The sequence below is a fragment of the Microtus oregoni genome, unplaced genomic scaffold, assembly GCF_018167655.1.
Source record: "Microtus oregoni isolate MIOR12 unplaced genomic scaffold, Mior012 000056F_ref0000123, whole genome shotgun sequence".
In the NCBI taxonomy this organism is placed as follows: domain Eukaryota; kingdom Metazoa; phylum Chordata; class Mammalia; order Rodentia; family Cricetidae; genus Microtus; species Microtus oregoni.
In genome coordinates this window covers 1,588,411-1,612,646 of record NW_024543832.1, presented here as the reverse complement: position 1 = coordinate 1,612,646, position 24,236 = coordinate 1,588,411, and the positions used below count along the sequence as shown (strand labels likewise).

Sequence of the window (24,236 nt, the reverse complement as noted above, 5' to 3'; positions counted from 1 at the left end):
AGTCACGAACTAAAAAACAGCATCCAGGAGCGTGCTGTGTTAGCTAGCAGGCTACGTGCTTGAGTCGGGGGCAAAATAGCCATACGTTGGAGGCCAAAATGTAACAGCGTTAACGAATGCAGACAGATTGTAAAAATATATATACAGTTTTAATGGAGAAATAGACTTACAGAACCACCGTTCCTGCGGAGACCAGTAAAGCAGAAGCAAGCGCTGCGAGCATGCTCACCAGATTTATAGGTAAACATTAGCCCGAGGCGAACATGCCCCCTAAGGGGCGGGACTTATCTCTACAGTTTCTACTGCATGTACTGGCTTTTTGGGACCCTAGTCTATTTGTCTATTTGGATGCAAAGCTTCCTAGGACTGGATGGGGAGGGGCTGCTTTGACTTCCCACAGAGCAGGGTTCCCTGCCCTCTCTTAAGGAGGGAGGAGGAGGGAGGAGGAGGGAGGAGTGGGATGGGGGAGCTGGAGGGGAATGGGAGGAGGGGAGGAAGTGTAAATTTTTTGAATGGAAGAAAAAGTTATAGCCATCATACAACTATAAAATATGGTACTGCCATTGTAATAGGAGCCATTTACTGAATCTTTATGAGTCCACTAGACATGACTGAATAAATGACTGAACAAACTCAAGTATAAGGATGCAACTCTCAAATAGAAGATAACTGTGAGTAATATACTGCTTTACCCTGAAGGCATTCCTGTTGAACACTTCTTTTTTCTCAGTGATTTCTTCTAGAGTTTGATGAAGAAGGGAACCCTTAGAAGCATGAGAGAATAAAACGAGGATACAAACTCTGTCTGATGTAACCAAAGAAAAAAATGGCCAAAAGATACTTAAGGGTATGTTCAGCATCCTTAGCTATCAGGGAAATGCAAATCAAAACAATTCTGAGATACCGTCTTACACCTGGATGGGAGAATGGCTAAGATAAAAAACACTAATGATAGCTTATGCTGGAAAGGATGTGGATCAGGAAAACACTCATCCATTGCTGGTGGGAATGTAAAATTGTACAACCACTTGGGAAATCAGTATGGTGGTTTCTCAGAAAATTGGGAATCAACCTATCTAAGGATCTAGCAATACCACTCTTGAGCATATACCCAAAAGATGATCAATCATACTACAAAAGCATTTGTTCAATTATGTTTATAGGAGCTGACAGTGATAATATTTAGAAACACAGCTTTTCAATTTCACATTGATTCTAAAGAGACATGACAATGTGGAAACACAACATTTGTTATGCATAGTGTGAAAAGCAAACTAAGTACAGTGTAGTGAACCCTTAACAAGGAAAGTGTGTACATGGAGCTGAGTTAATGCTTCAGTTTCTATAACTGACTTATATCTGCTATGGGTAGTGCATTCAGCCCAGATCCAATGACAGAGCATGCTATAGCAGGAAGATATGCAAATAAGGCTTCTTTGTGCCCATAAAACTAGGAATGCCCTGACCTTGCAGTTCTGGCAGAGGAGACCAGCCCTGGATTCCTAAATCCTCCCAGTCAGGATTCAGTACTGAACACAGGACAATCACCATGGACTTAGGGCTCTTATTGGTTTTCTCTGTCCTGATTTTAAAAGGTAATTCATAACGATGAGATACTGTGTGTTGTGTGGACATGAGAGAGAGAAAAAAAGTCTTTTGTGTCAGTTTTCTAACCAGAATTCTTTGGGTTTACAGGTGTTCATTGTGAGGTGCAGTTGCTGGAGTCTGGGGGAGGCTTAGTGCAGCCTGGAAAGTCCCTGAAACTCTCCTGTGCAGCCTCTGGATTCTCATTCAGTAGTTATGACATGAGCTGGGTCCGCCAGGCTCCTGGGAAGGGTTTGGAGTGGGTCGCAACCATTGGTAGTGGTGGTAGCACCTGATATATCGACGCTGTGAAGGGCCGGTTCACAATCTCCAGAGACAATGCCAACAACACTCTACCTGGAAATGAGCAGTGTGAGGTCTGAGGACAGAGCCATGTATTACTGTGCAAGATATGCAGTGAGTGAATGCTACTGTGAGCTCAGACAAAAACACCCCATGGGGAACACAGAACCAGCAGGGGGCGCTGAGAGCACTTAGAAATCTGCCTCACAGAAGAGAAACATGGAAGACTGGATATCTACGTGTCTACACTGCCTCTCCGTATCACACGTAGGGATTTTCTCTACAGATATAGTGTGTAGTAATCCTTGCATGTCCAAAAGTTTATTCAAATTTCTGTTTCCTGTTCTGTTGTGTGTGCTGATTTATTATAGTGTTTCTCCCTATTACCCTTTCTCTGTCACTACTCTGTGTGTGTGTGTGTGTGTGTGTGTGTGTGTGTGTGTGTTGACGTATGAAGCATTTCTCTAACAATCTGTAACACTTGTTTTGAGACAAATCCTATCTCCGTGGGCCTGGATTGTGCGATTTTCTAGTTATTCCCAGTGATTGTTCAGTCTCCACATTATCTATATGGTATACCTGGTTTTTGCCACACCTCTTTCTTTCTTTCTTTCTTTCTCTCTTTCTTTCTTTCTTTCTTTCTTTCTTTCTACTTATGGCTTCTGAGTTCTGTGTTTAGAACCAACTGAGGGGTTCTTGTGTGTCAAAAACTTGATTTTAACAGCCCTGTTATAGTTGCTTTTTAAATTTAGGATGACCTTTATCTGAAAAAAAATGCAGATAATCATACTGAGCTAGAGTGATCCTTTCTTTTGGCCTGCATTAATTTCTGAAGAAGCCAAAAAAGATTGAAACCCTAGATGACACAGGGAGCCCAGAACCACATGTGAGTCTAGAGGACTCTATGACATCTGTTTGTCTCTTTGAGCATTACAGTACCCACACAGAAGTAAATGCCCCTAATAAAATAGTGTATTTTTAAAAAGTTATCATCCAATTCTGTGATTTAGCCCAATGGTCTACTTCTTGTGTACTCTATATGAGACCTTGACTCAAATGTTAATTTGAGGTTTCAACAACAGTATTTATTATTCAATATGAGAAGTCCCATCTCCTTCTCACTGGAGCCCCAAACAGAGCATGTTATACATATGTGCAGTCTGCTCTTACTTTTCTTTTAATTCAGGTTTGTGGTGTTGAACATGAGTAGGGAGATTCCAGCACAATCTGTGGTTCAACTACACAGTAGTCACAAAAAAGAAATATAGTCCAGAATGAGAATAGGAGTCACCAGCTGAGGGTGCAGTTTCCATACTTCTCCTCGTTCTCTTCCTTCTGTTTTCTTAATGTGTTTTGATTTATCCTCAATACCCCAATATTCTCAAAATCTATGCTCAGTAAAGTGATCCTTTTGTTTGTTTGTTTGTTTTGTTTTGTTTTGTTTTGTTTGTTTCTGTGTATTTGAGATAGGGTTTCTCTTTAGCTTTGGAGCCTGTCCTGGAACTAGCTCTTGTGCACCACACTGGCTTCAAACTCACATGGATCTGCCTGCCTCTGCCTTCCTAGTGCTGGGATTATAGGTTTGCACCACCACTGCCTGGCCATAAATTGATTCTTTACAGAATCAGTTATGAGTGTTGGGTGTCAAAGAAGAAGCATTTGTGGTCCCTTGTGTTTATTTTAGTAGTGCATAAATGCAGTCATCAAAAATCATTTTCTGTAGAAAAATGTGATATTTTAAAAGATTGAGCTAGGCTGTAGGTCTGTAGTAGAGTGCTTTGTCACTATGTAAAATTTCTGAAGTTTAAGAACCAAACTTACTTAAAAATAGGAATTAAGCTCTTAGAAAAATGCCATTTCTTGCTTTCATATTCTTAAATGGCTGGAAATGGAATGGAAGTCCCCAGAGTAGGAAATACAGTTGGAAAGTTGTGGAGAAGGAACAATTCTACTGGAGTTCATCTCTTGGGATCCATATCAAGCAGTTCATCCAAGGTCTGCAACATCCATGACACAGGTCTAAATAATACAAATTGTGTATTCCATGCAGGGTAAGGATAATGTTTGGATGGCTGTAAATTAGTCTAGTCTAATTGGCTAGACTGTGTATTCATAGTACATTGTTTTCACATGTGTTTGGAAGCTAGAATTGAATTTGTCTATGTTCACCAGTTGATTTTTATATTATTTTTGAGTAAGAATATCAAAGTGAATCTGGACCACAAATATGCATATAGAATCTTTGGATGGCAAGATTACAATACCTCCAGTCACAATGACCCCAGTGATGGGAATATATGATAAAACATCACACCCATTTTCTAAACAAAGACTTGTGAATCAAGTTAAGATACTAATAATGGGAGCCAGACACTGTACCAATGAGCCAACTCTTGAGCCCTGTATTTTATCACTATACATTAATAAATGAAATGTAATCTGTAAAATCAAATATGTGTCTTGTACAATAATTTTTAATTATTTTTAATTAATACTGTTTGATATTGTTTTAATATTAATAACTTTTAAGAGAGAAAATATATTGCCAATTATGGATTTTTAAAGCACTAACTGTCTATCTGGAAATGAATGCCTCATGTTCAAACCCTTATAAGTTCTCATAAATGACCCTTAAAACTCTGACTTTTTATGGAAATCTGGAATTGGGGAGATGGGCAGAATCTGCAAACAAAGAGAGAAAAGAAATAATTACCAGAATATATTGTATTGAAATTTTTCAAGAAAATGAATTCATTAATTATCGACAACACTGCATTTGATGTTTGAACATGGTGAAACATAGTCTTTTTTATTTTTTAATTAATTTATTTATTTAAGATTTCTGTCTCTTCCCCGCCACCGCCTCCCATTTCCCTCCCCCTTCCACAATCAAGTCCTCTTCCCTCATCAGCTCAAAGAGCAATCATGGTTCCCTGCCCTGTGGGAAGTCCAAGGACCACCTACCTCCATCCAGGTCTAGTAAGGTAAGCATCCAAACTGCCTAGGCTCCCCCAAAGCCAGTACATGCAGTAGGATCAAAAACCCATTGCCATTGTTCTTGAGTTCTCAGTAGTCCTCATTGACTGCTATGTTCAGAGAGTCCGGTTTTATCCCAGGCTTTTTCAGACCTAGGCCAGCTGGCCTTGGTGAGTTCCCGATAGAACATCCCCATTGTCTCAGTGTGTGGGTGCACCCCTCGCGATCCTGAGTTCCTTGCTTGTGCTCTCTCTCCTTCTGCTCCTGAATGAGGTAAAACAGACCCAAAAGGAGGAACATGGGATGTACTCACTCATATTTGGTTTCTAGCCATAAACAAAGGACATTGAGCCTATAATTAGTGATCCTAGAGAAGCTAAATAAGGAGAACCCAAAGAAAAACATATAGGCATCCTCCTGAATATTAACCTTCTTCAGGCGATGAAAGGAGACAGAGCCAGAGACCCACATTGGAGCACCGGACTGAAACATATTCTTAATCCATTCAATAGGGAAACAGAAACAAAACTGTCTCTCATAGCTTGGTCTATAAAGAAAGTCCAGGCCACCTAGGTGACCCTGTCAAAAAAGAAGAAAGTCATTTCCTCTACCTGTATATGGGAGAGTGTTTCTGATTCTGGGTGTGTAGGATGGGTATGGGACTGTATCTGGAAGTGGGACTCTCATTCTCTCTGTACATGTCTCTGTGTATGTTGGAATGTGTGGCTGTATCTGAAAGGGGGACTCTGTGAGCGGCTGAGGATGAAGTTCTACAACCTGTCATGTCCCCTACTTCCCTAACTTTATGGGAATAATTTTCAGTTGTCCTACCTTGTGATCTTTTAATGTCATCAACACTATGAACAAAGCCAACATTGGAAGGAAAGGGTTTCTATCATGGTAACTCTTACAATCCATCATGAGAAAAATCAGGACATTAAATCTAGATGGGAACTTGAAGGTGGAAACTGAATCAGAAACTCTGATTTTCCAGTTTGTCTCCAGGGTTGTTCAGTCTGCTTTCTTATACAATGCAGGAAGACCTTTTCATGGATGGCATCTTCAGCATCAGCATGGAGTCCTCCCACATCCATTGTTAAACAAGAAAACGGCTCCCCCAGTTTTCCCTGAAGACAAAAATGATAAAGGCATATTTTCCAGCTGAGGTTCTTTATTCACTGACGAGTCTATTTTGTATTATGTTGATGAAATAATTCTAACCACAACACAAATGGACAGGCTGGTATTATCATGATAACATGGCCCATTAAATGATTGCCATTTATTTAAAACATAAGAAAAAATGACTAATGACACATTTAAGAATGATGACCCACCTCTCAAATAGAAGATAATTATAAATAAAGTATGACTTTACCATCAACTCATTCATTTTACAAATCGCTTTGCCTTAGAGACTTCTGTCTAGACAGATTTACAGAAAAAAATATTTTCAGGGATCAAGAAAGTACAGAATACAGATAAAAACTATCTTGGCAGTAACCAAAGTAAACAAAAAAATACCCCAATAAATAAACCTATACCAAGTGCCCAAATGTAGTATCAGAAATGTTTCACTATTTTGTGATAATTATTCCCAAATTTTTGTAACCCCAATGAGATAACAGACAAACCCAAAATGAAATATGCTAAACATGTCTGAAAAATATTCTTATCATGAACATCATGAATAAGGAGAACACAGCACTCATAGTCTTGGTTCCTCATCAGTATTTGCAAGGATGACTGCCTCGCCTATGTTAAGGTCTAGCCCTATCACTGCCACTCACAATAAACAGATTATGGATAACAAACTGAGGGACATAAAATGTAGAGTACCCATACACAGGGAATGCTGGATGTTCTCCAGGACCTGAAAGGCAAGTTGGTAACAGCTCCACATTTCCCTCCCCTGGTGATTTATATTACCAAGACATGGGAGAAAGTTCTGCAGTCCATGGTCCCCTATCAGAAAAAAATAATAATTCCCACTCTTCAAGGATGTCATCCTTCCATGTCTTGTCATCACTCTGCCTTCTTATTACTTCAGATCACATAACCCCCAAGCCTTGCTGGATGATACTACTTTTCATTGGGTGTTATGAACTGCTAACTTTCTCATCTCTTGACAATGCAATAGTCATAAAACCTGGGTTCTTATGTGCTACAACAAGAGGATAGAGGAAGTGAGATATAAAAATACAAAGAGAAAAGCAGACTGCTGTAAATAAATATGTTCAATGAAAAGTGCCCATGTACGGTGTCCTGAATTAGGAAGTTAAATAGACTAGGCTAATAAGACAGGATCCAAGTCAGTCACTTGTGTTTTTTTCCCAGATGAACACATGAGCTCTCCCATACTAAATTACTTATTAGCCTAGACTATTTAACTTCCCTGAATGTCTCTAAAAATTCATAAAGTGGATTTAGGATGGAATTTGGGTTCATAATGGTCTGAAATCATACTTATAAAAACTTACAATTTATTATTTAGAAACATTCAAATACATTGAGTAAGTGATACATTGTTCTAGCATCATTTATTGAATGTGGACTTACCGTAAACATTCCCATCTTTTGCCTGACAGGTCTGCACAGTGTTACTCAAAATATTTCTTGTTTGTCACAGATTAGAAACCCAGTCAGAAACAGGAAAATGTTCGTGAGTATCCATTTCCGTTTCTACTAAAAAGCACAATGCAAAAGTCACCTGAAGAGGAAAGGGAAACCACCATGGCTTCCTTTTATCCTCTCAGAAACCTCCCCCAATGCAATGCCGCCCTCAGGCTAAGGATGAAAGCCAAGGCCTAGCTGAGAAGACCTATCTCCTTGTTACTAGAGCTTTCAGCAAAACATGACTGTCCTGGTGCTGCTTCTCTACCTCATGACCTTTCCAACCTGTAAGTGTTTCAGAGTTTCAGGAAAAAGAACCAGGTACATCATGTATGTAATATTGAAAGACCCTCTGGACACCCCCCCCCTCCCAGAACCCGCAGCTGGCCTGCTCCCATGAGAACATCCTGTTCGCTTAAGACCCTCAGGACCCTCTCAGGACCTGCAGCTAGCCGGCTCTCATGAGAACATCCCGTTTGCTTAGGGAAACAGGATGCCTATAGTCAGCACATGTGCCCAACTTAGAATATCAGTAATTCACAGAAGAGACAACTCCCCCTATGAAAGATCCCAGCTTGGCTGCTGTAACGTCATTTCACAAAGCTTTTGACGAACGACTGTAAGTGCAGAGTAAGGTCAGGGTCCCTGGCTGCAAAACAGGATATTTATATCCATAGATTCGGACAGGACATCAATTAACAGGATGTCTGTTCCCATACATCTGTGCTGGGAAAAGGAAAAACCCCCTGTGCCCCTGGCCCCATTCCAACTGACCACTAACAATGCATTTGCTTCTGTAATCTGCTTCTGCTGCCCTCTTTCCTATAAAAAGACCTTCCCCCAGTCTGCAGGCGCGCTTGTCTTCCGAAAGACTAAGTCGCCCCAGGTACCTGTGTACTTAAGTACTTAATAAAGCCTCTTGCTATTTGCATCCGAAGAGTGACTCGCTGCTCCTTGGGAGGGTCTCCTCAGCCTGAAAGACTGCCCACCACTGGGGTCTTTCATTTGGAGGTTCCACCGAGATCTGGAGACCCCTGCCCAGGGATCACCGACCCACCACCGGGAGGTAAGCTGGCCAGCGATTGTTTTCCGTGAATGTCTGTGCTTCGGTGTTTCTGTGTTTGCACCTGCGACCGAATCTGTACTAGTTGGCTGACTAGATCTGTATCGGGGCGGACCCGCGGAGGAGCCGACGGGCTCATACTCCCGACCGCAGCCCTGGGAGACGTCTCAGAGGCATCTGGGGCCGGATGTGGTGCCTGGCCCATCGGTAACTCTGTGAATCCTTACCGAATAGGATTGTTCGGGGCACCCCCACAGTCCGAAGGGTACGTGATTCTTCTGGGAGACGAGGAATCCGGATCCTCAGAGTCTCCGTCTGAAATTTTGCTTTCGGCATTATGCCGAAACCGCGCCAGCGCATCTGTATTGTCTGTGTATTTTTGTGCTTAATATGTTCTTTGTTTTGTATATCTGTTTGTACTCGAGTCTAAATCTGGTACCATGGGGCAGTAAATAACCATCTCTTTGACCCTAACTCTATGAAAATCCAAAAGAAATGCAGACAGTCTGCCCTTCCTTTACTTCTCTAGGCTCTGCTGCTGAACTGCCCTGCTTGCTGTTGCGAGGGGGGAGGGAACAGGACTGTGATCTCCTGAGGCACAGCCTGGAGCCAGGCCTAGGCGGGGCAACTGGCTCCAGCTCTGAGCAAACCTCTCAGCAGGACGCAGGGCGGGGCATGGCAGCAACCCTGGCCCGAGTCAGAGAAGGGGGCAGCCGTGGCCCCCCTGAAATCCCTGTGCTGAAAATGACGTCCTCCCTTGCTGACCTGAAGTCCACCAGTACCGCACGGGAGGACTGGGGGAGGAGGGCTGCCTTAGACAGTCCAGGGTGTTCCCTCCCCCTACAGCCAATGCAAAGGCCTTCCCAGCTGCTACTGGCAGTGTGAGGGCTAAGAGGAACTGAGTGGACCAATCCTGACCTCACAAGTTCCCTGGAGGGAATGCCTCCTGGGGCCTCTGGAATCCCATTCAGAGAAAAGCTGCTAGATTGCTGTGAGTATAGAGATGGGATGTGGGAAGCTTGTGCTATACAACTAGGAGCTCACTGTGGACAGAGCTGAGGCTGAAGCCAGGTCCTGGGAGGATCCCCAATGGGGTTCCCTGTGGAGAAGGCTTGTTTTCCTTAGAAAATAAGATGCTAGAGACTGAATGGCAGCCCCCATCTGCAAATGCCATGTAAAACCTTGTACTAAAGATCTGTGGCCCTTGCCCAGGGGAAATAGCTGGTGCTAGCGCCAGGGTCACAGAACTAAGCCTGGGAACCTGCAGTAGGCTATTTCTCTGGGGTCGGATACCCTATTAAAAAGCAAAGGTCCCCTAAAGAACCTGGACCTTTCCATTTTGGCAGTAGGGCAAGAGATTGCAAGTAAATTTCCCTGTGGCTGTTGATAAATGATAAGTGTGGATTCAGGAGTAGTAGCTAATGGAATAAGCTGACATTAAAAGGGCCTGCCAGCCCTAATAACATCTGTCTTCTGGGGATGCTCTATACCAGTCATCATGTGCTGCATCCAGGTAAAAGCCTCTGGTTTAAAAATTGGAAAAATTAAATTAAGTAACTTTAAAATAATATGCTTGTGATAAAAAAAAAAACTACTATGCAGTGTGTCTAGAAGAAAAGTAAATTCCCAGTTCTGTTTAGATGGATGCAGGACTACACTGTCTTCAAGAACTATTGCTGTAGAAGGCCTGGCACAGGGCCGGGGCCATATGAACAGCCCAGCTGAGCTTCTAAGCCAGCCCATGTTTAGATCTGAATTTAACACTTGTCTGCTCACAATGCTTGTGATAAGGTGGGGGCCCTGAGTTGCCCCACAAGACAAAGATCTGCTAAAGCCTCTCACCCCACTACAATGGCAAAGGGGGTGTTACTAAATGATGAGGTTGAGTTAAAATGGTCCTTTTGACTCTTTATGGCTATTAAAAAAAAAAAAACATGGCGAAGATATTCATTTATTATTAATCAGATTCTGTCAATGAAGGTAATATGTTATCTAATTTTGAAAGTCCACCATGCTAATGTTCAAAGTAGCTGTAAGCATAAATTGTCAAATGATATTTTTAATCTTGGTCAGTTTTACAAGAATAAGATAAAATCTCAAAATTGTTTAATTTGCATTTCCCTGATGATTAAGGATGTTATATTTAAACAAATTTTAAATATCTTTCAGTCACTTCAAGTTCATTTGTTGAGAATTTACAGTTTTGGTCTGTGACGTAATTGTACTAAAATATTTGTTTTTATGAGGATTAAGTTCCTAAGTTCCTTATATGTCTCATGATACCTCCCCATTCTACAGGTTGATATTACGTTCTGTTGATTATATCCTTTGCTAAAATAAATTTTAAACTTTTTTCCTTCTATAAAAGGTTCAATATTGTTGGTTTTATGTTAAGGTCTTTAATTTGTTTGGATTTCAGTTTGGTGCATAGAGAAAAATATGGATCTATCTTCATTCTTCTAAAGGGAGAAACTGACAGTCAAAATGCTGGGCTCATGGCAAATCTCAGGCGGGGGCTGCAAGGCACCCCATAATTCGGCTGAGATAAGAGAGGTTCTCCAGGGGCCAGTTAAAATCTGTGTTCCTTAAATGATTAATGAAAGTTTACAGGCATTTTACCCAACCTCTGAAGGTCAGCAGACAGCAGTAGCCACAAGAGAGAGAGAGAGAGAGAGAGAGAGAGAGAGAGAGAGAGAGAGGCGGGAAGCAAAAGAAAGATAGGACTCAGACAGATTAGGAGCCTGGGCAACAGAAGATCAAAGACAGATAAAGAGGGACACTGGAACTGAGTAAAGAATACAAACTGGACACCTTACGAAATATAAATTTGGGAAAAAGACAAATAAATGACTCGTTCCTCCCTGGTCACTTCTGAATGTATGACCAAAGCCTTTTGTTGACCAAACGAGGGACTTTTGCTTTCGCTGCTGTTTTCAGTTCTGCAGGAGACACAGGCTGCTTGTCTGCCTCTGCCTCTACCATGCCCTCCTCACCAGGATGACCACCTCTCCCTGCCTTCACCGCTGAAGAAATCCTCACCTCCTAGCAACTGCCTTGATGCTGTGCTTGCTCTAAAGCCTGCATGAGCCCTGACTGCTCACTCTACAGTCTTGCTCCCCTCACCCATGTCAGACTGCGATACAGCAGTCACCATGCTACCACAGGTGCCCTCCTGTGCCAGACTACTGCTCCTGTGCTGGGCTGATGTCGACGGACTATGGATCCTACCAGCATCTGCATAAAGGACAGGTAAATGGCAAAATGGCAGACTAAGCTGTGCCAGGCAGAGCCGAAAATGAGGGCGAAGCTTGCCAGGGGCACAAGGCTGGCGGTCCAAGCTGAGCAGATACACAAGACTGAAGGTAAGCGGAAGGTGGGGGCAACATTGGTGGACAGGAAGCAAATGATCTGGGCCAGTAGCCTCCCCTCAGGGATGGCGGCCCAACCAGAACGCTGAACTTGTGGCTTTGATACAAGCTCTACAGATGGCAGAGGGAACGTCTATACTAACAGCAGGTATGCTTCAAAGCAATATACAGACAAAAAGGACTGACATCTGCGGAAATTTTGAGCCTCCAGGAGGCCACGCATTTGCCAAAGAAAATAGCCATCATACATTGACCAAGATTGAGACACCCAATATAATGGCTAAGAAGATCAAAAAGAAATCATCCTAAGGTTTGGGATGCCCAAGATAATCATGTCCCATAATAGACCTGTCTTTGTTGCCCAGGTAAGTTAGGGAGGGGCCAAGACATTAAGCTTACCAACCCCAAAGCTCAGGTCAGATAGATAGGATAAAAGAAGATTCTAAAAGAACAAATTGACATAATTGGACCTGGAGACCAGCAAAAATGACTGGACAGACCTCCCTCCCTCCTGTCCTGTCCTGGGTTCAAAACACCCCGGCAATCGCTGCCACTAGTTCTGTTGCCTGGCTAGTTAGCTGCTGCTCATGTATCCGCTGACAGTGGCTGACCCTGGTGATGAAATCCTGAGCTCAAGGCTTACACAGGACAGGCACATCTGCTATAAAGTGGGCTTACATCACTTTTGAAGCACAATATCAGACAGCAAAAGCAAAAGGCAATTCTGTTCTGTTCCTCCACTGTGTGTCTGGGACCTATTGACAGAAATTATTTTGTACAGTTTGAGATTTTTCCGGATCAGTCCGTTTTGTGCAGATAAAAAGCTTCCTTACCTCTTGACAGGTTCTGTTTTTCTACAGGAAAATCTTACTTTATTCTATGGGGTTATGAAATGATATGGCTTTCAAAAGATAAACAGATATGGTTTAATATATAATAAAATAAATGTCAATGGGATGTTAAAACTTTTTTAATGCTGTGCTTACAAATGTAAAGCCTGGGTAAGTCAGTCTCAAAAAGATATTTATGTCCTCATTGGCTGTCCTCTGGCTTTAGGGCTTTTTGTTTATTTTGAACATTTGTCATCCTGTATTGCATTTTCTCTCATTGTTTGTTAAAGTTCTCACAATGGACACAACCCTGTACATTTGGATAAAGCTGATGCTACGGGATGCAATGGAAACTCGTAAATGCCATGTGGTGCCAGCTGGACCGAAACTGACTTCTCCGGCACATTCTCTGGAGCTGAGGAACAACACTCCCGGTGTCTACAGCAAAAGAGATTTGTCTTCATAATACTAAACCTGCCTCTTAGGAGAAGGCATCCATGTGTTTCTTAGGGCTGAGTTAAGCTCTTTGTAGTCAATAGACTATTATTGCCACAATGTTGGGTGCTATTCTCGGGTCTACAGTGGTTCACAATGTCTACCATGTAGTTACTTTCAAGCCTCATTCAGATAGTTTTGCTAAGAGCTATTCTGCACACCCTAGAGATGTTTTACTATCTTCTCCCAATACTGCTCTGTAAAGTATGAGTTATTTTGTCCCATCAGTTGTACTAGTTTTCATGTGGCTATTGTCTGAGCAAATATTTCAGAGATGGTGCTCCATGACAGGAGGGGCCTGGTTCGGTTGTTTTTAGATGCTGACCATAGTGGATTGGTTAGAAGATTCATGATCAAACTTAGAGAAAGATTAAAGCGGAGAAAAAAGCTGTTTAAATCACAACAAGGATAATTTAAAGGATGATTTAATAAGTCGCCATGGTTAAAAACCTTAATTTCCACTATAGCTGGGCCCCCTACTTATTTTACTTCTCATCTTTACAATCGGCCCTTGCATTTTAAATCGCCTGGTACAATTTATAAGAGACAGGCTTTCAGTTATCCAAACCATGGTACTCTCCCAGCAATATCAGATATTAAAGTAGAATGACGTAGAGGTTTTTAAACACATGGATTTATGATTAAATCCATAAAAAAGAAAAAGGGGGAAATGAAAGACCCTCTGGACACCCCCCCCCTCCCAGAACCCGCAGCTGGCCTGCTCCCATGAGAACATCCTGTTCGCTTAAGACCCTCAGGACCCTCTCAGGACCTGCAGCTAGCCGGCTCTCATGAGAACATCCCGTTTGCTTAGGGAAACAGGATGCCTATAGTCAGCACATGTGCCCAACTTAGAATATCAGTAATTCACAGAAGAGACAACTCCCCCTATGAAAGATCCCAGCTTGGCTGCTGTAACGTCATTTCACAAAGCTTTTGACGAACGACTGTAAGTGCAGAGTAAGGTCAGGGTCCCTGGCTGCAAAACAGGATATTTATATCCATAGATTCGGACAGGACATCAATTAACAGGATGTCTGTTCCCATACATCTGTGCTGGGAAAAGGAAAAACCCCCTGTGCCCCTGGCCCCATTCCAACTGACCACTAACAATGCATTTGCTTCTGTAATCTGCTTCTGCTGCCCTCTTTCCTATAAAAAGACCTTCCCCCAGTCTGCAGGCGCGCTTGTCTTCCGAAAGACTAAGTCGCCCCAGGTACCTGTGTACTTAAGTACTTAATAAAGCCTCTTGCTATTTGCATCCGAAGAGTGACTCGCTGCTCCTTGGGAGGGTCTCCTCAGCCTGAAAGACTGCCCACCACTGGGGTCTTTCAATATTTGAGTGATGGTGATATTGTTTTTCCCCAGGGGCACTGTCCCAGGTCCATGTGAAGGAATCAGAACCTGACCTGGTGCAGCCATCACACACCCAGACCCTTTCTCCTGCCTGCACTGTCTCTGTGTTCTCATTAACCAGCCCATGTCCTGATCCACCAGCCTCCAGGAAAGGGTCTTGAGTTAATGGGGATAATATGGTATAATGAAAACACTGATTGTCATTCAGTTCTAAAGACCTAGGACACCATCAGCAGGAACACCCCCAAGAGCCAAGATTTCTTAAATCTGAACAACTTCAAACTGAGAACACAGCCATATATTACTCTACCAGAGACATACTGATAAAACTCAAGTGTGAACCTGAATAAAACCTTCCTACAGAAACCTCAGACCAGCAAGCAATACTAAGGGCTAAAAGAGACTCACCAGGATTATCACAAGTCTTTTCATAATGCTGATTCAATGCAGGCAAACAAGCCCAGGAATGATTGGCTTCTCAGATTCTTGGCTTGCTCTGTGTATAAAAAACATTTTCCCATTGTAATCTTCTAGAACTTAGTTTGTATTAATTTTTAATGCATCTGAATATTTATGAAGTCCTGTTTTCCACTGTAATATTTATTTTTCTACCCAACTTTCACACTCATCTGAATAAGATAGAGAGCATCATACATAGCAGACCTGGATATGCTGTGGGTACCAGGATTAATCTTGAAGTACTAAGAGATCATTGAGACTATAGTCCCTAGTTTCACAATGGAGCTTCAGTTAATTCTCCAGTTAGAGCAGAATTTAGGATTTTGGTAAGAGCCAATAGATCATGCAGGACTGGATAGACTCTCTCTATTATCCTCTACTCTCTCTATTATCCTCACGCGAAACATGAACATCAGTTTCATCACTGATCCTGGTTATACTCTGGTACTTATACCATGGAACTAATGCAGCTAGAGACAGCAGCTGGGCTTCAGGAGTCTGCAGGAGGTTCTTGGCTAACATACTGCTTAAGGTGTCCCTGAGTTTCATGTCCATTTCTGAAAATGCTGTCAAGTCACAATGTAATTTGTAGGTCTTCAGATCTATTCTGCTCTTCTCAGGTTCCTGGCATGTAATCAATTTGTTTTCAGATAAAATTAAGTACCCTATCTCTTTCATGGTATTTAAACACATTACTAAAATTTACAAGATTTTAATTTTATCATGTAGATACAACTGTCTATTTGTTTGAGATGGGTTTCTTGTTTGCTACAGAAAGATGAATTCTCTTTTGTTATCAAACCTGTTAGCCCATGTCTCTTTATAAGTGAGTTGAGTCCATTTATATAAGGGGATATTAATGACCAGTGATTGCTATTTCCTCTTATTTTAGTTTTTATTCCTGGTGATTTTATTATGTGTGTGTTTCCCTTCTTTGGGACTTGTTTTTGTGAAATCATTTATTGTCTGTGTTTTTGTGGATGTAACCAACTTCCTGCGGTTGAAGTTTTCCTTCTAGTACCTTTGTAGGGTTGTGTTTGTGGCTAACTATTAATTAAATCTGGTTCTGTTGTGGAATATCTTATTTGTCCTTCTATGGTGATTGAAAGTTTTGCTGGGTATAGTAGTCTGGGCTGGCATCCATTGTTTCTTAATATCTGAAAAATACTTGAACAAAACCTTACGGCTTTTATTGTTTACATTGAGAAGTCAGCTGTAATATAGGTTTGGCTATATATAGTACTTGGCCTTTTACCTTTGAAGCTATTAATATTCCTTCTTTAATCTGTATATTTTGTGTTTTGATTATTACGTGGCAAGAGTACTTTTTTTAATCCAGTCAATTTGGTGTTCTGAAAGCTTTTTATATCTTCATAGGCATGTCTTTCTTTAAGTTGTGAAAGTTTTCTTCTATGATTTTGTTGAATATATTGTCTGTGCTTTTAAGTTGGACTTCCTTTTTTTTCTCCTATATCTATTATTCTTAGGTTTTTTCTTTTCATGGCATCACATGTTTCCTGGATATTTTGTATAAGCTTTTATTAGATTTAATATTTTCTTTAACTAATGAGTCTGTTTACTCTATTGTATCTTCAGTTCTTGAGATTCACTCTTCCATCTCTTATACTCTGTTGTTTATGCTTGCATTTCTGGTTCCTTATTATTTCAGTTTCTTACTATTTCTGTTTCTATAATTTCTGTAACTTGTGTTTTCTTTATTGTCTCTAGTTCAGTTTTTAAGTCTTGAAAAGTTGCTTTCATATGTTTGATAGCTTTTTCTTGGTTTTCTTTAAGGGTTTTGTTGATGTCTTCCAATTTTTTTTTTTGGCTTTTCCTCCATTGAGGGAATTTTTCATTTCCTTTCTAAGGACCTCAAACATTCTCCTAAAGTTATTTCGAGGTCATTTTCTTTTGCTCTGTCTACACTTAGTTGTTGAAGTCTTGCTGTTATAGGGCCACTAGTTTTCACTGCTATCATGTTGCTCTTTGTTGTATTGTATGTGTTCTTACCTTGTCTACCACTCTTTTCCTCTGATTGATGCAGTTGGGGATGTCTTATCTCTGGTGATCATTCTTCCATGTGCCAGTGGATCCAAGGCTCAGGTGGCTGATCATTGTAGTGCAGCAAGGGTATGTTTCTGGTCACCCCATTGGGCCCTCCATATACCTGGAAATTGCTCAGAACTCCCAAGATTCACTCTGCAATATCAGTTGTAGTTTGGGCATGTTCTCACAGAGATTGCTTCCTTGTATCTCATTCTGATGAGGTTGCTCTCTTGGGTCTGCTCTCACAGATGTCCTGGTTCATGTTTACTCCCTCAAACATTCCAGATTTGTGCCAGGACCAACAGAGTTCTCTGGCTCTGGCCTATTCCCTTGGAGTTCCCAGACTCGCCCCTGGACCCCAGAGGTCTCTGGTTTCTGCCTACCCCCATGTAGGTCCCAAATTCATGTCTGAACCCACGGTGGTCCTGGCAGGAAGTGGTGACAAAGCTTGTCCAGGGTGCAAATCTGGGGGTCAGAGCTGAGCAGGTATATAGATGACAATTTCATGAGTGAAGGAAGGTACGCAGAAGGCAGGAGCAGCAATGGTGGACAGGAAATAAAGCAAGTGATCGGTGCTAGTAGTCTTCTTAAAGAGACATGGGCCCTTTTGATACAAGCTCTACGGATGGCAGAGAGGAAGTTTGTCTACATCTACACAGACAGCCATTATGCGTTTACAATGGCCCACATTCACTGGGAGATCTATAAAATGCGGGAATTATTAACAACTGCGGGAAGGAGATGAAAAACAAGACTGAAATCCTGGCATTACTAAGGGCCCTCATCCTACCCAAAAACGTAAGCATTATTTATTGCCCAGGACACCAGAAAGGCAATGATCTTGTCACCAGAGGGAACCATATGGCCCATGAGGTAGCTAAGCAGGCTGCACTGGGCAGAGACACCAGCCTTCCCAGAGTCAGAGGATATTTTCCCATATTCCACCCAGAATCTAGACACTATCCAAAAACTAAGTGCAGATTTTGACGAACAACAAAGAGATTGGAGATACCAGGGCAGAATTGTATTACCCAAAAATGATATCTCCGAGCTGGTCACCCAGATACATCTATGGACACATTTAGGACACAAAAAGATTAAATCTCTTATAAAAAGACAGATTTTTATATTCTAAGACTTAACTCCCTCATACAGCAGGTGATGTCAACTTGCATCCCCTGCCCCAAGGTAAATGCAGGGTGTCAGAATGCCCCGGAGAGCATAAGAATGAGGGGAGACTGACCTGGTACTTATTGAGAAATGGACTTCACCAGATAAAACCAGGAAAGTATGATAATAAATATCTCCTAGTTTTTATAGCCACCTTTTCTGGTTGGACAGGAGCTTTTCCCACCAAATGAGAAATGGCTCAATTGGTGGTAAAGAAGAGACTAAAAGACATTTTTCCTTGATTTTACCTGCTCAAGGTAATCAGGTCCAACAATGGCCTTGCCTTTGTCTCCCACGTAAGTCAGGGTGTGGCCAAGACACTGGCTATCCATTGGAAATTACATTGTGCATACAAACCCCAGAGTTCAGTACAGGTAGAAAGTATGAATAGAACCATAAAAGAGATTCTGACCAAATTTTCCTTGGAAACTAGCACTAAAGACTGGGTATAGCTCCTTCCCCTAGCCCTGTTCCATGTGTAAAACACCCTGTCTCAGAGTGGACTTACCCCCTATGACATCCTATATGAGGGAGCTCCTTTCTTAGCCTCCTTAAGAGTCTCTCCCAAACCATATACTCACAAACCCGATCTACAGGTCCACATTGTCCAAGCCCAGGTCTGGAAGCCCCTGGCCAGTGCCTACCAGCCCAGACGCTTGGAGGTCTTGCACCTGTTCCAGGTTGTCGATTTGGTGTACATCCGGAGACATCAGTCCCAGATCCTTGAACCTCACTGGAAGGGACCCTACACTGTTTTCCTTATGACATCCAAGGTGGACGGCATCGTGGCCTGGATCTACACATCAGATGCCAAGCCAGAACAAAAGAGAACTGAAGGAACACAGGCTCATCTGGAGCAAGATGCAGATGAGAAAGTGTGCAAAGATAAGTCAATTTTCTCAAGGAATATTGTGAATGAGCTTTATGCTTTTCTTTATGTAGAATAAATGACATAGGCTGAAAAGAAATATTTTTTTCTTTCTTCTACATGTTGACATCCAGTTATGTCAGACCTATTTGTTGGCGATGCTTTCTTTTACCATTGTATAACATTAAGCTTTTTGTCAAAAATCAGATGTTCATAGGTGTGTGGGTTAATATCCGGGCCTCCTATTTGATTCAATTAGTTTATTTTTATGCCAATACCAAGCAGTTTTCATTATTTTATTTCTGTGATAGAGCTTGAATTCAGAGACAGTGTTGTCTCCAGAAGTTCCTTTATTGTACAGGATTGTTTTGGCTATTCTATTTTTTGTTTTTTGTTTTTGTTTTTTTTTTTTGTCTTTCCATATGAAGTTGATTATTTTTCTTTCATGGTATGTGAAGAATTGCGTTGGGATTTTGATGGGGATTACACTGAATTTATCAATTGCTTTTGGTAGGATTGTCATTTTTATTATGCTGATTCTACCTAACCAAGAGCATGGGAAATCTGTCCATTTTCTGGTATTTTCTTCAATTTTTTTCTTCATAGTCTTACATTTTAAAATATAAGACAAATACAAACAATATATAATGATCGTTCTAAGATAAAATATATTGTCAATTATTGATTTTTAAACCATTTAGTTGAAAATTAAAGCCATGAACCTAACCCCTAAAATCACCATAAAACTGCTTGTTGGGCAGTTTGATAAAGAGGAAGGATCTGGAAGAAATGAGGAAAGTAAATAATAATCAGAATTTTTTCTATAAAAATATTTAAAAAACTTTAACAAACTCAGCATGAGATGCTCAGAAATGTAGTGCATACTTTTAATTCAGTCACTAGGGAGACAGTAGTAAGAGAATCTCTTATGGTTCAATATCAGCTTGGTCTATATAGTGAGTCCAAGCCAACCAGAGTGACCATGTCAAAAGACAGTAAGAAGGAAATCCAATCCCTCTGCCCACAAACGTGTTTCTACATGTGGATGTGATTGTGTGTGTGTATGTGTGTGTGTTTTAATGTGTGATTGTATCAGAAAGTGTGACTACTTGTAAGGTAATTGGAATGGTGATTATGTCTGTAAGTATGACTCTGTGTGTGATGGTCATTGTGTGCATTGGGGTGTATGGCTACATCTAAAAGTGTAACTGTGTGTGTATAATGGTGGTTGACCTTGTGTAGACGTTCACCATTCCTACATCCATCTTTTCATCAGGACAATTATAAAATGTCCCTGTCTGTAATCTGTTGATGTCAAAACCATGACCAAAAGCAGAGCAGCAGCAACAAAGATTGTCTCATTTGTAGTCTTTTATGGCCTGAGAACAGCATTGTCTCATGAGTATGTAAAATTCAGAAAATTTCAAGGTGTTCTTGACATAAGGACGGAGTTTTGCTAACCTCTCCTGGTAGGCATGACCCTATCCAAGATTCCCATTATGGAGAAGCTATGTCTGGTCCAGAGACTGGGAAATACAGTGCTCCTATATAGAAACACAGCAGTTTGTTGCTCTTTTAAATTACATAGATATGCTAAGGAGATACAACAGTGTGGAAACACAGCATGTTCTGAGCACCTGCATGAAAGAGAACTAAGTGAAGTGCGGTGAATCCTTAACAAGGAAAAGGTCATAAAGAAGTTCTTTACTATGCCAGTTTCTATAACTATCATCATGGTCTTTGATGTCTTATATCTGCTTTGAGCACTGTTTTCCAACAAGGGTCAAAGTCCAGAGCTTGCTTCAGGATGAAGACATGCAAATAAGGCTTCTCTGTGCCCATAAAAACCAGCCCTGCCCTGACCCCTCAGCTCTGGCAGAGGAGCCCAGTCCTGGATTACCAGGTCCTCCCATTCAGTGATCAGCACTGAGCAAAGATCACTTACCATGGACTTGTGGCTTATTTGGCTTTTCCTTGCTGTTATTTTAAGTGGTAATTAATGGAAAGGAGACGCTGTCTGTGTGTTGTGTGGACATGAGAAAGAAAAATAGCTTCAGTGACAGTCTTCTGACCAGCATTTTCTGTGTTTCCAGGTGTCCAGTGTGAGGTGCAGCTGGTGGAGTCTGGAGGAAGATTAGTGCAGCGTGGAAAGTCTCTGAAACTCTCCTGTGCAGCCTCTGGATTCACCTTCAGTGATTATTATATGTACTGGGTCCGCCAGGCTCCAGGGAAAGGTCTGGAATGGTTCGCATACATTAGTGGTATTAGTAGCTACATTGACTATGCTGATGCCGTGAAAGGCCGATTCACCATCTCCAGAGACAATGCCAAGAACACCCTGTACCTGGAAATGAGCAGTCTGAGGCCCGAGGACACAGCCATGTATTACTGCACCAGATGCACAGTGATGCAAAGTTATTGTGAGATCAGACACAAACCTCACTGCAGGATGCTTATGACCAGCAGGGGGCGAAGAGAACAACCAGAGATCTGAGTCACAGAAGAGCCTATCCAGAGATGCATAAAAGCCTGGACTCCTCTGTCTGGGCTGACTCTACAAATCACACTCAGAGATTTTCTCTACAGGTATAATTTACTGTAATCTTTTAAGTGTAAAAACTTTTATTGTCATATGTTTTCCATTGTGATGTGCTATGATTTTTTGTTATGTTTGTCTCAGTTGCTCTAACCCTCTCATTCCCTCCTTTTATTTCTTCTCTCTCTCTCTCTCTCGCTCTCTTGTATCTGCATGTGTCTGTTGGGATGATGGACAGTGTCTGTCAGTGTGTCTCTCTGTTTTTATGCTTGTGTGTGTTAGAGTTTATGTATAAGTATAATTCCATACACAGTGATATAAAATTTTTCTCTCAATCAGCCAACACTATATATGTGAGGCAAATATTTCATTGTCCCCAGATCTCACCAACCGGATATACTTGTTGGCCATTGTTCCACATTGATAACAGTGTCTCTACATCCCAGAGGTGTTGGCTGCCATACCGATCTTTTTGTAGTTGGACAACAAGGAGTATAGATTTCTTTCAGGGAATCTTTTTGGCAAGAAATGGAATGACAGAACGACCTCCACAGCCTTATTATGGGTTACTTTTATAAATACATGTTATCCTCTAATCAGAACAAAATGCAAAGCATCACAAAAGGAGGAAGTGATTCTGTATGGGGACTGGAATCAGATCCTGAAAGGGCCAAAGTCTCTGGAAATAGTCTGATACTAGACTCAGGGCAGTCTTAGTATTTACCATGGTGATCGCACTGGAATTTAAGTTGGATCGAACAAGGAAAGCAGGCAAGGTCAAAGACCTCAGAACCCTGATGACCTTCACTCTCACCTTCATCCTCACAAAATATGTGCACATCAGATACAGGTGTGGATCTGGTAATAAAATGTGTGTCAGTCTCCATCATTGAGTCTGTGAGGATATTGCAACCAGTGTAACTCACTGATCTTCACTTAGCTGCAGGCAGTCCCTAATCTGCTCAACAGAGAGCATGTCTTTTGTTTATTTCTTTAATATTAATTAGTTGTTTTTACTCATATAATTCCCTAATTGAAAGGACCTAGGGAATTTTCTATTAACATGCCCATCCATTTTCTTTCCTGCAGGCTCCTTCCTACAGCTTATTTACTCTGCCTCTCAACAAAGGTTTTAAAAAGAGTTAACCAAGGTCTGATAATTCCTCACTGCATGTTAGGTTCATAAGGTTAGTGTCACTATGAAAGAACATATAAGCTTTGGAAATCAGAGTATGTTTTTTTCCATTTTTGAAATGTGATGACACCTGACAACTGATCAAGGCTTGAACTTTTCTTACCTTTGATGTTGTCATATCTGAGGCTAGGATTCTCTGGAGTTCTGTGAGTTATGGAAAATGGCAGAAAAGAGGTTGGTACTGACAGGTACAGCCATTAGGCAAAGCATCTGGAAGTTGCAGAAGGAGACAAGACAGCTCCTACAAAGCAGTTGCATCTTCTCTGCACTGCCCTTCCAGCATCAGGTCCATACAGTTCTGTGAGGACTTTGTCCTGACCAACAGGAAGCCAAGGCTTCTGTCATGGCTGTGACAGCTCTCAGTCACAGCAGGGCTAGTTAATGACTCAGTTACTGGAAAATGGTCCATCCACGCTGATGCCTGAGAGTGGTGAGTGTTGTGATTGTCTCTTATTTCCAAGATACCTTGGTTAATTCTTTTTAAGACCTTTGTTAAGGGATTTGTTCAGAGAACTAAACACCACAGGTCTTTTACTTCCTATATGAATATAAAGTAGATGTGGATCCTCAGAGGGGGGAGACTGAGGGAACTGAGAGCACTGGGTGGAAGACAGCTACTCCAAAGTAAATAAAAAGTGAAGTCAACTATTACTAAATAAATGTGTTTGCAAAAAGAGTTCAATAATCTGTCTGAGTTCTCCATGAGGCACATGTTCCCATTACAGACCCATCTTCTTTTCTTGACTCTATTGCCCCTGAGCTAAATTGTTGGTAAAAGCAGTGCTAGAATGTGTATTAATCCTTTCTGAGATGTTCATCTCAGATCCTAGATAGAGGAATAATCCACATAGTTTTATATCACAAAAGTTTATAATATATATGTTTATCTAAATGAAGAGTCCAAGAGTTTAAGCTGCAGGTTGACAGATCTGTTAGTGATAAGCTATATTGGGAAAATTTCCTTCCTCTTTGATGTCTTCTGTTCACCTACGGTTATACATCCAAGGACAGATATGTGTATGTGATGAAGAAAATTTCTGATATGGCTACACTCTGAGATCATGTGCTCCCCAAACTAGACCATAGGGTTCTACATGTTCTGAAAACACCAGTTTCAATATAGTGTTAATCAATTATATGTGGATATAATAAATTTAGGACACGGCATAGAAAATTCCATCCTGATATTTCTCAAAGAAGAAATTTGAAATGCCAAAACTATGGGAAGGAATACAGGAAAGCCTCTGGCTTCCCCCAATTTCCAGGGAAGAGTTAGAGAAAATATTGCTCTCATGGCTCAGGTTTTCTTCTGAAAAAAAATTAATATTAGGGTGTTTCAATAATTGTAAACATGGTTGTCTGATAACCAGTCTT

General features: G+C 41.3%; 1 pseudogene and 1 gene segment (V, D, J or C); both read left to right on the top strand.

Annotated features, from left to right (window-relative positions):
- Window positions 1-1,534: 1,534 nt before the first annotated feature.
- Window positions 1,535-2,082, top strand: LOC121438497 (annotated as a pseudogene).
- An 18,965-nt stretch (window positions 2,083-21,047) lies between these two features.
- Window positions 21,048-21,625, top strand: LOC121438496. The segment is given in 2 exon segments: window positions 21,048-21,123; window positions 21,225-21,625. Coding segments are annotated over 2 exon segments (447 nt in total).
- The last annotated feature ends 2,611 nt before the right edge of the window (window positions 21,626-24,236 follow it).